Source organism: Sinocyclocheilus grahami, unplaced genomic scaffold (assembly GCF_001515645.1).
Source record: "Sinocyclocheilus grahami isolate Dianchi unplaced genomic scaffold, SAMN03320097.WGS_v1.1 scaffold1916.1, whole genome shotgun sequence".
Lineage (NCBI taxonomy): Eukaryota > Metazoa > Chordata > Actinopteri > Cypriniformes > Cyprinidae > Sinocyclocheilus > Sinocyclocheilus grahami.
In genome coordinates this window covers 308727-322729 of record NW_015507095.1, presented here as the reverse complement: position 1 = coordinate 322729, position 14003 = coordinate 308727, and the positions used below count along the sequence as shown (strand labels likewise).

At 39.9% G+C, this 14003-nt stretch overlaps 1 protein-coding gene across 3 annotated transcripts in view; it reads left to right on the top strand.

Annotated features, from left to right (window-relative positions):
• The first annotated feature begins 3382 nt into the window (after positions 1–3382).
• The window catches only part of LOC107573315 (E3 ubiquitin-protein ligase MIB2), a 32719-nt gene continuing 22098 nt past the window's right edge, over positions 3383–14003 (top strand). The window contains exons 1-6 of one of the 3 annotated variants that reach the window (XM_016259756.1): positions 3383–3944; positions 4774–4880; positions 7397–7591; positions 9912–10054; positions 11207–11314; positions 12814–12918. In XM_016259756.1, the coding sequence (XP_016115242.1) occupies positions 3889–3944; positions 4774–4880; positions 7397–7591; positions 9912–10054; positions 11207–11314; positions 12814–12918 (714 nt within the window). In that variant the 5' untranslated portion in view covers positions 3383–3888. The remainder of the gene's footprint in view (positions 3945–4773; positions 4881–7396; positions 7592–9911; positions 10055–11206; positions 11315–12813; positions 12919–14003) is intronic. The other 2 variants (XM_016259754.1, XM_016259753.1) reach the window with 2 other exon arrangements.

Below are 14003 nucleotides of genomic sequence, written 5' to 3'. Positions count from 1 at the left end.
GCTTACAGTATTCAAGACATTGACCCTAAGAGGTAAACATTAGCATCAAACAACTTGCAACAGATATGAATGATACTGCGAATCGTGCAGCTTGTTTCTGAAGCAATTTTGCAGTGAGTCCTAACCAGCTGATTTTTAATGAATGAAAATTGGCAGAATAATTAAGAATTTTTCATGGTCTAGAAAGAAGTCTCTAAATTTCACCCAGACTGCATTAAAAATACAGTACAAATTGTGAAATATTATTACAATTTAAAATAACTGTGTTCTATGTGAATATGTTAAACTGTAATGTATTTCTGTGATGCGCAGCTGTATTTTCAGCATCATTACTCCAGTCTTCAGTGTCACATGATCTTCAGAAATCAGTATAATATGCTGATTTGCTGTTTGAGAAACATTCCTGAATAATTTATGATGTTACAAAAGATTTCTTCAGTGAGCTTTCTATTCATCAAAGAATCCTGAAAAAATTATAGATTCCATAAAAAAATATTAGGCAGCAAATAATGTTTTCAGCATTGATGATACTGAGAATAAAATAGAGTACAGTAGAGGAACACAAGTGGAGTTCATCACCTGAACTCTGACGTTTGACAATAGCTTTGTCATTATTTTCAACTAGAGGTCGACCGATAGTGGATTTTACCGATACGACAGCTAGGCTGGTCCACACTGGCCGATACCGATTAATCAACCGATAACTTTTAAAATAGATACTGAATGCTTTACTGTTTAACAAAAAACATACTTTGTAAATGAATGAAAATATTAAATATATATTGATCATTAATGTTAATAGAACTAACTGTAAAATTTATAAATGTATTAGTTAATGTTGAAATTAACACACTCTAGCAAGGAACAATTCCCCAGTCAGCAAATTTCCTTTGGCTCAGATCTCCAAATCAAGTGTGGCCCAGATTAGAACATGTTTACCGGCCCAGACTGGTCCACATCAACCGATTAATCAACCGATAACTTTTAAAATAGATACTGAATGCTTTACCGTTTAACAAAAAACATACTTTGTAAATGAATGAAAATATTAATATTAAATATATATTGATCATTAATGTTAACAGAAGCAACTGTAAAATTTATAAATGTATTAGTTAATGTTGAAATTAACACACTCTAGCAAGGAACAATTCCCCAGTCAGCAAATTTCCTTTGGCTCAGATCTCCAAATCAAGTGTGGCCCAGATTAGAACATGTTTACCGGCCCAGACTGGTCCACATCGGTGCATAACCCAACCTGAAGTGAGCCAAATAATAAACACAGATTACAGCTGTTATCAGCCTTAGTTCATGTTACAAATGGAGTCTTATTGTAAAGTGCTACCATTTCATTTCAACAGTCTTGCTTAAAGATGGCTGTTTTGTAATGCCTACACAAAGGCCATAGCATTGAATTTACATACTGTAACGGGGTGGAAGGAAGGTCGCATTCTCCACCAGTGTAATGGGGTGGAAGGAACACGCGACAAGGAGAGCTCCAATAAATACCCCGGAGGGTGGATTTATTCACAGAGAAAGTGCTCAGGTGAGTGCGCTGGGTCCTGAGGGGAGTCGAGGCTTCTCCGTGAGCGTGTTCCAGTGTCGGTGAGTCCGTGCGGCACTCGTGCATGGGCTGCTTGGTCACGGGCTGGTTTCTGTAATGCAAAGGAGACAACACGTTAGACTTCAGCTTCTGGGAGAGCATCACTTCTCCCCTTCCTCGGGCCTCACGCGGCTTATCTGGCCGTGGGCTGATGACTCTCAGCTGTGACCAATCAGCCCGTGATGAGCGTGTGCAGGTGTTCCTCGTCCGTTTCCAGGGCAACGCTGATGTGAGCTCGGGACGCTCGTCACAATACATATGGATATTTTTTGTATGCTGTCACACTTTATTTGCTTCTATTCTAGAACACTTGATGATTATCTGATCAAAATAACAAAATATGGCAGTCACACACCAGATCAGGAATCACACACACCAGATGCATCTCATTCAGTTCAAGCGGTGGCCTAAAACAGTTTATTTAATCATCAAACAGACAAAAGTTCACTTCAAGAATGATCAAAAAGCAGCATAGAAGAGTTTGAAGTTCGGTGTTTGAAAAACAAAACAAAAAAAAACAGCAAAACGGAAAAAGAGCAATCTATGGCCCTGTCCCAAATCGCACCCTAAACCCTCGCGGTCTTCTTCTGAGTCCACACTTTCGTGACGTAATGCCGCTTTGACTGTCGGGTAGAAGTCTGCTGCGGAGCTCGCCCCAGTGCAAGTCCACAAGAGCATAAGAGCACATGAAGTGTGCCATTTGGGACAGGGCCTATATCATAGCTCTCCATATGAAGCATGCAGACTTTATTAGAGTCACAGAAAGACAAGTTTCACTTAAAAATGCACAATCTTCCAGCCCAGGGTGAAGTCTTCATGTACATTAACAAATAAAATGGAACAAATATAATGTAATTTAATGTAAAACTGTGTGAATGGCGCTCTGCGGCTGAATGAACAGATCAGTTTGTTTTCTCACGTCACAGCTTTACATCTGCAAATTCACTGGATAACAAAAGCATTAAAGTGACCAGCTGGATATAAACTAATGCAAATAGATGGTAGCAATCGTGACATTAAGCATTTGGGTCAGACTTGCGTGTGTTTTGCTCACATGTGCTTTCTCCACTAATGTAGCATCTAGTCAACAAATTAATTACTTTATATGAAAACATGCACTAAAGTGTACTGTGTACACTTTGTCAATGTTTTAAACCTTCAACTGAAGTGTTGTGTCAAAACAAACAGCACGTGCTGTCAGTGATTTCCGCCACTAGAGGCTGCTCTCGCTCTCGTACTGTATAATGACAGCAGAGCTTCAGCCGCTCCAGCAATAGACGCAACCTAGAAAAAATATGGATTTTTATCCATATGGCATGGATTTTTGCTATGGATTGTTTCATCCATTGTCAACCAACCGATAGTCGATTGTTCCAGCAATCGACTATCGGTTCTGATTAATCGGGAAAACCAATACATCGGTCGACCTCTATTTTCAACTCTAGATCCTGTGTTTCAGAATCTGAACCATAACAAACCTCTTTTGTAAAATGTTTTGCTTGGAAGAAAAGGCCTCTTGGCCTTATGACCAGGGTTGCCAGGTCTGAAAAACAAAACTAGCCCAATGAGCCTATCTCAAGTACCAAAACTCAAAATATGCCACTCCTATAAATGCATATTTTTAACAGTCACGGGTATGTTTCATGCACAATTACAACTTGAAAATAACTAAATAATGGGAATCATAAACAAACACAGGAGCTGAATGGCTCCCCCCTTCACAAAACTCATCATCTAGCACAGTTTTATCACTGGTATAATATGAAAATGGGAAAAATAATCTGATACAAGCATTTCATTCAGATACACTTTATTCAGTATCTCAAGCCTTTAATCTCCCGCAGGAAAAAAAAATCAACCCACAGTTTAAAAGTAGTGCAACCCTCGGCAGCAAACATTATTTAAGATGCCATCTTTTAATTGTCAGAACAGAGAGAGATGCATTTTTCGTGTCCGGTCAGTCTCTCAAAGTTCATAAATCATCCATCTCTGTTGCGTGTGCATAAACAGCGGCATGCAGACAGCCTGTGGATTACGTCTTACCTTTGATCTTAGACGCGCACCTGCGATACGAGAGTCACAGACTGCTTAGACATTGATCCTGATTGTGTTGTAAGCCTCCGAGCCGTGCAGGTGTTGCCATATGGCGAGAGAGCGTTCGTAAGGACACTACTGCTCCGTACAGCGGCCCTTAAGAGAAAATCAAAGCAGAGCAGAGATATCTGACGCATGAGTCTGCTGGAGTTGATGGGATAGCGAGCATTGATGTTTGACCCCTTTGATGAATGATGGGAATAGGCAGCTCCTTTGCTCCCCGATCAGATCAGATCTTTACTATAAGGTATGTGCTGTTATTGGTTGTTATTCGCTTGCCAGGATCCTTGGCAGCATGCTCTTGAAGAGTTTAGTTTGTTGACATAAGACAGCCTGTCTGTCATTAGCTGTAATGAAAGCATGTGTTTCCAGTTATGCTGCTCTTGTACAAAATCTGCCTAACGTCCTCAAGCACACATTCCCAAACCAGAAACGATGAAATACTGCCTTCTCTCACCGTGAGCATCCTCTCGTCGCTCTCAGTGAGTGTGTAATCAGTGATTTTGACATGGTTTGCCATCTTTAGCTGCAGGCTGATGCCATGTTTCTATGTAAGCATTTGGCAGGTGATTCAATCTGAAGTGACTTACAATGCATTCAAGCTATGTGCGAACCTTTCACTGCGCTCTACTAGAACTAGAGCTAATAATAGTTGAGCCGATTGTGAGTCTGTGTGATTGCTTTTATTGTGGAAAGTGCTACAGTATAGAAATACATTGGGAACTGGGGGAGTCAGTTTCATTTTGCTTCGGGAAATTCCAAAAGGGAATACAGTCCATTTTTATCCACAATTGAAATGTGCATACCTAAAAAATAAAAGTAGTGTTTTATTTTCCTCTCAGTAATTGTCCAGTTCCAATGCATTTAGTGTCAATTTCATTTGTTTAATTTCAATATTTAATATTAAATGCAAATTTTGTATGAGCTTCAGTCATGAGAAAATACTCTTTTTGGTAAAAACAAATGAAGTTCACAAAGGGAGCATTGTGAAACATGAGCTTAATTGGATGAGACTGGTAAGGAAGGTTGAAGGTTTCCTCAGGGTCATAACTGGCTCTTCCTTCTCTCAAACTCAGAGTGAGCTTGACGCCGAGACAGAACCTGTCCAGAATCATCCTGAAAGGAATCTTCCAGGGGGTGAAGGTGGTCCGGGGGCCCGACTGGGACTGGGGCAACCAAGACGGTGAGACACGCTCGCTAACACCTCTGACACTGCATGCTTTGCTTCATTGAGTTTCAGCCGCTCTCATCCTGATCAGCAGAGTCTCAAAGGCTCAGAGGAAGGTGCAGCATCTGTAGAGCTTATAGGACACAGAAACTGAATCTCGTCAGTCTAGGGTCTGTGGGACTCTAAGGATGGATTGCAGTTCCTGGTCCTGGAGAGTTTAGTTTGAATTCAGATGAAACGCTCTGAAATAAACCAGTCAAGGTCTTTGGGTTTGCCTGGAAATTCTGGTTGAAACGGTTGAAACGAAACTCTCCAGGATCAGGAATGAGAGACTTTTTTTTGGAAAGGGAAGTGCCTTTGCTGTTGTTGTTTTTTCACATTGATAACATTTGTGACCCTGCAGCACAAAAGCAGTCTTAAGTCGCTGGGGTGTATTTGTAGCAATAGCCAAAAATACATTGTATGGGTCAAAATTATTGATTTTTCTTTTATGCCAAAAATCATTAGGACATTAAGTAAAGATCATGTTCCATGAAGATATTTTGTAAATTTCCTACCGTAAATATATAAAAACTTCATTTTTGATTAGTAATATGCATTGCTAAGAACTTCATTTGGACAACTTTAAAGGCAATTTTCTCAATATTTAGATTTTTTTGCACCCTCAGATTCCAGATTTTCAAATAGTTGTATCTCAGCCAAATATTGTCCTGTCCTTACAAACCATACATCAATGGAAAGCTTATTTATTCAGCAATAGACCCTTATGACTGGTTTTGTGGTCCAGGGTCACATATGAGTTGTATAATGTGAACACTTTTTTGAACTCATGGGATGTAGACACTGGGAGCGTTGGGCAGTGCCATGCTGTTTTATCATCTGCTCTGCCGTTTCTATAAACACTTGCACATGTTCTCGTGTGAAGATATTTTCGTATTATTTTAAAATGTTGAATGACTTTAATGATGAATGAGTCAAAATGTCCTTGTGGTGATCACTGGCTGATCCTCGCAGACGTCTGTAGACGGTGAGGTTCTCTGGTGTTCTCTGTGTTATGCGTGTAATCTGAAAACATATTCTGGCTGTCATGGCTGCGTTTTAGTGCTGGTTAGTTGTTGCTGAACTCGTGTGTGTTAGCTGGTGATGGTGGTTATTAGATGTTGTTGCAGATGTGATGATGAATCTCACAGCTTGTGAACATGTCCGTATTTCACCACAAATCAAAAGAGAAAGTCAGAAAGGTTTTCCATTCAACCTTTTCTCAGGATTTAAGACCATTAAGATGTTTGAATTATGACATTTCCCTTTGCGCACATATTTCTCATAAAGAAAATTAGGTCTACTCTTAGGACTGTTAAGAAAAGCTAAAGAGTAGGACTGACATTGGTTGTGAAAAATAACCTTGATTTTCTTCATGCAAAATATGATTGCTTATTTCGTCTTGTGATTTTGGGGTAAATCTTGACAGGGTTTGTGAGATTCAGCTGTGTTCTCCTGTGTTTGCCATAGCTTTTTGAGTATTTCTTTGTTGTTCCCTTGCTGTATCTTTTCATTGCGAAAAGTGAAATCTTGGCTCTTATATATTGGCTTTGGTGTGTTTTAGTTGTTACGTGTCATTTACTCTGATCCAGTGTCAGAAACAGGCCATATTTGCTTCCCGGAGTTGATTTTATTAGTTTGATGATGGTATATTTCTATCCATGAAACGCATGAAAACACAGTGTTTTCCATCTTCTTCCATTTGCATGAAGTAGAATAATTATGACTGTTACTCATATAAGCAAATCAACATCAAATTCAAAAACAGCTGTAGATAAAGCACAGTAACATGATGAAACTCAAGTCATGATTTACTGATTATTTTATTTTATTTTATTTTAACCCCTCCGTGTTAATGAGATGCACGGTAACTTTGTTTACCTCCTGACTCCATATAAAGAGGAGACTTGAGCCACACACAGATTTCCAGTAAAGTAAGTGTTTTGAACACGGCCTGGTTTGGTGTTTATTCTCCCATAAACAGTGTGGTTAAGGTAGCGCTAAGCTTGTGCTTCAGGTCACAGCCACTGTTTTCACAGTCGTCACAGTCAGCGACAGCACACACTCAACACGTCATCGGCTCTGGCTAGTAAAAATGTAACTAGTCTCTTATTTTGGGAGTGTTTTTCTTTGCATTTAAAGTTTTCCATCTTATCTTCTATCACCACATCATATCAGCTTTACATTCAGCAACACTCACAGCTGTATGGTGCATCATAACATCATAAGCAGATTATGGTTAAATCTAAAAATTTAGCGTATAAAACCACAGGTATTCTCAACATTTGGTTCCTTTCAGATGCATTTTCTGACCCTACTCTGCTCTGATCAGATTTCTAATTTTTTCCAGACAAAATGCATGCATGTAGGTTTTCTCCCGTCTCATGTTTATATCCTTCAAAGCTGCTGATGTTGGTCTGAGACTGCTGCCCTGTGCTGCTTCTGTCTCTGTGTGTGTGTGTGTGTGTGTGTGTGTGTGTGTGCGCGAGCAGGAGGTGAGGGAAAGGTTGGGAAGGTGGTGGATATTCGTGGATGGGATCAGGAATCAGGTCGTAGCGTGGCTAGTGTCACCTGGTCCAGCGGAACCACAAACGTCTACAGAATGGGCCACAAGGGCAAGGTGGATCTGAAATACGTGTCGGATGTGCAGGGAGGATACTACTACAAGGAGCATCTGCCCAAATTAGGTAAGAGCGGCTGTAAAACCAAGCTGAGAGTGTGTTTGACAGTGACCTGTAGCTCATGAGAATGATTTATTTTTGCACAGAGCAAATCATTTACCTGCACAAGTACAATGAGACTGAAAAAAGCTACATTTCAATTTTTACATCAGTAAAACCATTGATTTTATTTTTAAAAATAGAGTCCAGTGTTAAGTTTCCACAGTCTGTGATGATTTGGGGTGCAATGTCATCTGCTGGTGTTGGTCCATTGTGTTTTTTGAAAACCAACGTCACTGCACCCGTTTACCAAGAAATTTTGGAGCACTTCATGCTTCCTTCTGCTGACCAGCTTTTTGAAGATGCTGATTTAATTTTCCAGCAGGATTTGGCACCTGCCCACACTGCCAAAAGCACCAAAAGTTGGTTAAATGACCATGGTGTTGGTGTGCTTGACTGGCCTGACTGTATGTTGCAAGATTTTTGTCTTTTGTGACTGGAATGTTCCAGAATATTCCAGAATGTTACAGAAACTTCCAGAATGTTCCCATCCTTACAAAAGCAAAATAAAGCAGAAACATTAGTACAAAATTAGCACAAAAACTTCTGTACTAAACCAACATTTCATATTTAATGAAAATTTTGAAAATTTCCCTGACCTAAATATTTACCAAAATATTGATGGTACGTGAAAATAAATGGTACATTAATAATTAGCACGACAGAATTACAGAAGGAGCATAAAACATTTAAGTTCTGTCATGACAACTCTCGGAGGGATTGGCATGGTAATGTACATGACAATGTTAATGTATTTGGTCTTGGCAGAATAGATCTGCTACGCTGCTGCTGCTACTCCTGCGGCAGAGCAAGTACCGAGACTAAAATGCATGTAAGAAATACTGCTGCTGCACATATAACATACATGAAATAACCCCCATATAGCGTACATGAATCACCTCATAGCAGATCTATACAGGTGGAGCTGGGGAAGGTGGAGGGTTTCTAAAACAAGCTACAACTGCTACGGCAAGCACTAGTCATATATATGAATGTTGAGCAGCGAGCTCATTGGCTACCGATACAGGAGAGAACCAATCAGCTGTGCCATGTGATAATGATGTCATTAGGTCAGATTGAGTTAGACCTATCGGACTGCGCCATCTAGAGTTTCATGCCAGAACTCTGTATAGAAACAAATTTTTGTTACGTTGTGTATTACAAAAAACAGCAATGTACCATTTTGTGTTACATTGTGGCCTACTGAGAAATGTAGTTCCGAGTAATGACGGTACGTTTACTCTCCAGCACTGGTGTTTGATAGCGTTTTATCTGGTGTGCGTGTGTGTGCGTGTGAGTGTGTGTGTGTGTGTGAGTGTGTGCGAGTGTGTGTGCGCGAGTGTGTGCGAGTGTGTTTGAGTGTGTTTGAGTGTGTGCGAGTGTGTTTGAGTGTGTGCGTGTGCGAGTGAGTGTGTGCGTGTGCGAGTGAGTGTGTGAGTGTGCGAGTGAGTGGGAGCGTGTGCGAGTGAGTGTGAGTGAGTGTGTGTGTGTGAGTGCGAGTGTGTGCGAGTTTGTGTATGAGAGTAAGTGTGAGTGTGTGCGTATGTGTGAGTGAGTGTGTGTGCGTGTGTACTTGTGAGTGCGAGTGTGTGAGTGCGAGTTTGTGTGTGTGAGCGAGAGCGAGTGCAAGTGAGTGAGTGTGTGTGAGTGCGATTGTGTGTGTGTGTGTGCGAGTTTGTGTGTGAGCGAGTGCAAGTGAGTGTGTGCGAGTTTGTGTGAGCGAGTGCAAGTGTGAGTTTGTGTGAGCGAGTGCAAGTGTGAGTGTGTGTGTGTGCGCGTGAGTGTGTGTGTGTGTGTGTGTGCGTGAGTGTGTGTGTGCTAGTGAGTAAGTGTGTGTGTGTGTGTGTGTGCGTGAGTGTGTGTGTGCTAGTGAGTGAGTGTGTGTGTGGGTGTGTGTGTGTGTGTGAGAGTGTGTGTTTGAGTGAGTGTGTGTGTGTGAGTGAGTGTGTGCGTGTGAGTGAGTAAGTGAGTGAGTGAGTGTGTGTGTGCGTGTGTGAGTGTACATGTTTTTCTACACTGGTGGGGACTTAAAGCTGAATACACACCAACTCATGGGGACTGTCACCGTGGGAACCTAAATTGAGGTCCCCATAGGTACAGAAGCTTATAAATCAAACAGAATTAGTTTTTTTTCCCGAAAAAAAATGCAGAACATTTTGTGTGAGTCGTAGGTTTAGGTGTAGGGTGATATAAAATACAATTTGTACAGCATAAAAACCATTGCGCCTATGGAGAGTCCCTACAAGGATAGTGAACCAGACGTGTGTGTGTGTGTGTGTGTGTGTAGGCGAGCATGCGGAGATGCAGCGGCAGGAGAGCGCAGACAGTCACTCGTTCCAGCAGGGTGATAAGGTCAAGTGTCTGCTGGAGGTGGAGATCCTCAGACAGATGCAGGAGGGTCACGGCGGCTGGAACCCAAAAATGGCGGAGGTGAAAAATCAGTTGTATTTTCTTCTTAGTTAATGTTCCTGATCGTGCTGTGCAAGATTTCATCAGGGAACTTCTTTTTAAAGAAAATTTTGTAACTGTGTTTTTGTAAGTCTTTTGCGTTGGCTTGACCTCTGTTTAGTTGTGATAGCATCTCAGTCCACATTGTGTTCACACTGGTTATTTTAGGAAGCAAAACTATTGGAATATAATAATAAAATACTTTATTATTATTATTATAATTATTATTCCCAATACATTAATATATTACTTTTGTAATACAGCTGCACTGTAAACTAAATGTAAAAAAGAGTGTTTCATATTCAGTATATTCATTGTTTTTATAGTAAAATTGTAAAACTTATATCTTAATTTCTTCACGTGTGAAGGGTATACCCTCAAGCTTTCATCTTAGCAGAAAACAGGTTTACAAACACCTCATTACAAAGCTAGTGAAATGCTGTAAAAAGTAATGAAATCAATGTCACAATACAAAAAAAAAAAAAAAACTTTATGGCCCCAAAATAGACATCATTGTATTTATGTCCAAAATAATTTCTACAATATTTTTTTTTTTCATTTTGAAATAATTTTGGTGATTGATTGATTGTTTTATTTATTTTTTTAGTGAGACTGACAAATCAGAATGAAAGTTAATAGCATGTGTCTTACAGAGCCAGCATTTGACTCACAGTTGTGACTAAAAATAGATGTGTGCAAACTCTACAATGTATTTAGGAGCATGTGTGCTAATGAGTTTCTTAAATTGTATAAAAAACATCTTAGTTATCATTTTAGGAGCTCTTATGATTTGGGGATGGAAAAACAGGAATCGCAAAACAACCTAATAGTATTATTGAACTTCAAAGGGCTGTGATTTATCAATATGCATAGTTTTTTTTTCTGGTTAATATTGGTAATTTGGTACCACACAGTTGACACAAACTGTATCTGGAATTTAATTCAGTGTAACATTTTGTAGTTTTTGTTTGAGCTCTCTATTTCTTCTGTTTCTCCATTTTTCAAATTTTCAGTTTGATGCGCTCTTAAACTTTTCAGCTGTTTTTTTGAGGAAAAAGTAATCTTATCAGTCTCAGTATTTTGTGAAGTGCTTCTGAAGTTGTTGTCAGTGCTTGTGTTTGACTGTGTTGGCAGTACATCTCCAGAATCGGCACCGTGCACAGAATAACGGACCGCGGGGACGTGCGAGTCCAGTACAGTAACAACATCCGCTGGACCTTCCACCCCGGAGCCCTGACCAAGGCAAGCCCATGCCTCACAGAAACACAGAAACCGGCCGCATGCACGAAAACCTTCTTAAGAAATAAGTTTCTTCAGATAAATTCAAAGACGTTCGTAAGAATGTTCCTAAGTGCAATTCTTAAAAAGTTCTTAAGTATGTGTCCCTGGAGCACAAAAACAGTCATAAGGCTCAATTTCTCAAAACTGAGATTTATACATCATCTGAAAGCTGAATAAATAAGCTTTCCATTGATGTATGGTTTGTTAGGATTGGACAATATTTGGCCGAGATACAACTATTTGAAAATCTGGAATCTGAGGGTGCAAAAAAATCTAAATATTAAGAAAATCATCTTTAAAGTTGTCCAAATGAAGTTCTTAGCAATGCATATTACTAATCAAACATTAAGTTTTGATATATTTATGGTAGGGCTGGGCGATAAATCGTTAATAATTATTATCGCACGATATAGATTTCCTCGATAAACGATAACAAGAGTTCGATAAATGTTTGATATAATGCGGCAAAGGTGGAACGAAAGAGCGCTAGTCATTTGCGTGCGCCACTAAGGGGTTATCCGCTCGGATCAAAATTTCAGTGGTTTTCCATTGACTTAAGCTTTAAAGCTCTTCATCCAGGTCACCAGTAGCAAACAATGGAGCGCGTTCTGCTGGACAAACTAAGTAATTACACCATTTCAAGCATTTTATCTGCGTTATATGTTCTGTAAAAAAAAAATTCTTATTGGCGGCATATTCGCCGATACCGATATATCGGCAAAACGATATATATGTGTCGGGCTCTAGTTGTTACTGAACTTTGAACTCATGAAAGGCGCGTCAGGCGTAATCCTGACCGATCATTGTTTATATTATCAGTCACTGGTGTGTCAGAAAACTTGTGCACATCGCTGTTAATAATCCTACTGCATATTATATGTCGCAAGTGTTGCTGTAATGCTTAAATATGACAGTTAATTTGAAATAACCCAATAAATTCATTAAATGAGTCTCACCATTCGGGATTTAAGACAAGTCTGAGGTTATCCGAACTTTAAGAAGTTATTTTGATGATTTTTAAGAAGATTCTTTTCAAGAATTTGAATTCTTCTTAATTTTTGTCTTAAGAGCAATCTTATAAGAATATTCTTAAGAATAACTTTTGGGAATACAAGATATTCTTCACTTGTTTTTCTTAAGTTAGAAGACATTTCTTCTTGAGAATGTTTGGTGGATCTGGCCCCAGCTCGCCATGTTCGCCTGTGAAGTGTTTGTTCAGGCCGGCTGTACATCAGTCTGTTTTTATGGCCTGTTTATATTTAGCTACGCTACCGTCCTCGTCATGAAGCCTGCTTTGCTTGTACAGAAAGCAGGCCATAAATAGATAGCTGTGGCTGTTTCTGTCTGCTTAAGTGGCAGATTGTGAGGTCTGGGCTGCCGATTAGCTGCAGCCTCAGACAACTTTGCGTGATTGGTCTTTAGGAAGCGTGTGTTCCTGTAATAGAGTGGTGTGTGTGCAGGTGAACACGTTTGCTGTGGGTGAGCTGGTGAAGGTGCTGGATGACACTGACAGTGTGAAGAGACTCCAGGTGGGCCATGGAGAGTGGACAGACAGCATGGCTCCAGTAGGTTCCTCCACAACACACACGACTTGGACTGAAGATCACATTTAATTGTGAATAAACTAACTTCCCCAAAGTTTTTGTGACTGGTTTTAAACAGATGTTTAAAAAAAAAAAAAATAATTACCTCAATGCATTTTAGTTTTTTTTTTTGTCTAGTATTAACCTTAAAGTGATAGTTCACCCAAAAATGAAAATTGGCCCATGATTTACTCACCCTCAAGGCATCTTAGGAGTGTATGACTTTCTTCTTTCAGACGAATCCAATCGGAGTTATATAAAAAAGTCATGGCTCTTCCAAGCTTTATAATGGGAGTGAATGGGTGTTATTTTTCAATAGTCCAAGAGAAGTCCAATAAAGCGCATCTATCCATCATAAAAAGTGCCTCACACGTCTCTGGGGGTGAATAAAGGCCTCCTGAAGCGAAGCGATGCGTTTGTGTAAGAAACACATCCATATTTAAAACTTTATAAACCGTAATCTGTAGACCGTACCAATCTAGCTTCCGCTAACTGTCATACACGCGTTCATTCCAGAGGATGACGTAGGCATAGTGTAAGCTCCGGTGAGAATATGCTAGTCTCGCGAGAATCACATTTTGTTTACAGGAGCAAAGCAAGCAAAGTTTCCTCACTTTAGCAAAGGAAAACCAGTCTCCTCTTGGCTTATATCGAAGTCCTCTGACAATCTTCTTTACAAATCCTCATTTTGTACTTCTAATTAGTGACCAGTGTTTTGTTTTGATCTCTCCGCTGCGCTTCCACATTAGACACTTCTCACCGGAGCTTACGCTACGCCTACGTCATCCGCCGCAATGAACGCGCGTACAACAGTTAGCGGAAGCTAGAGATTACAGTTTATAAAGTTTTAAATATGGATATGTTTCTTACACAAACGTATCGATTCGCTTCAGGAGGCCTTTATTCTCCCCCCGGAGCCGTGTGGGGCACTTTTTATGATGGATAGATGCGCTTTATTGGACTTCTTTTGGGCTATTGAAAAATAACACCCATTCACTGCCATAATAAAGCTTGGAAGAGCCAAGCCATTTTTTAATATAACTCCGATTGGATTCGTCTGAAAGAAG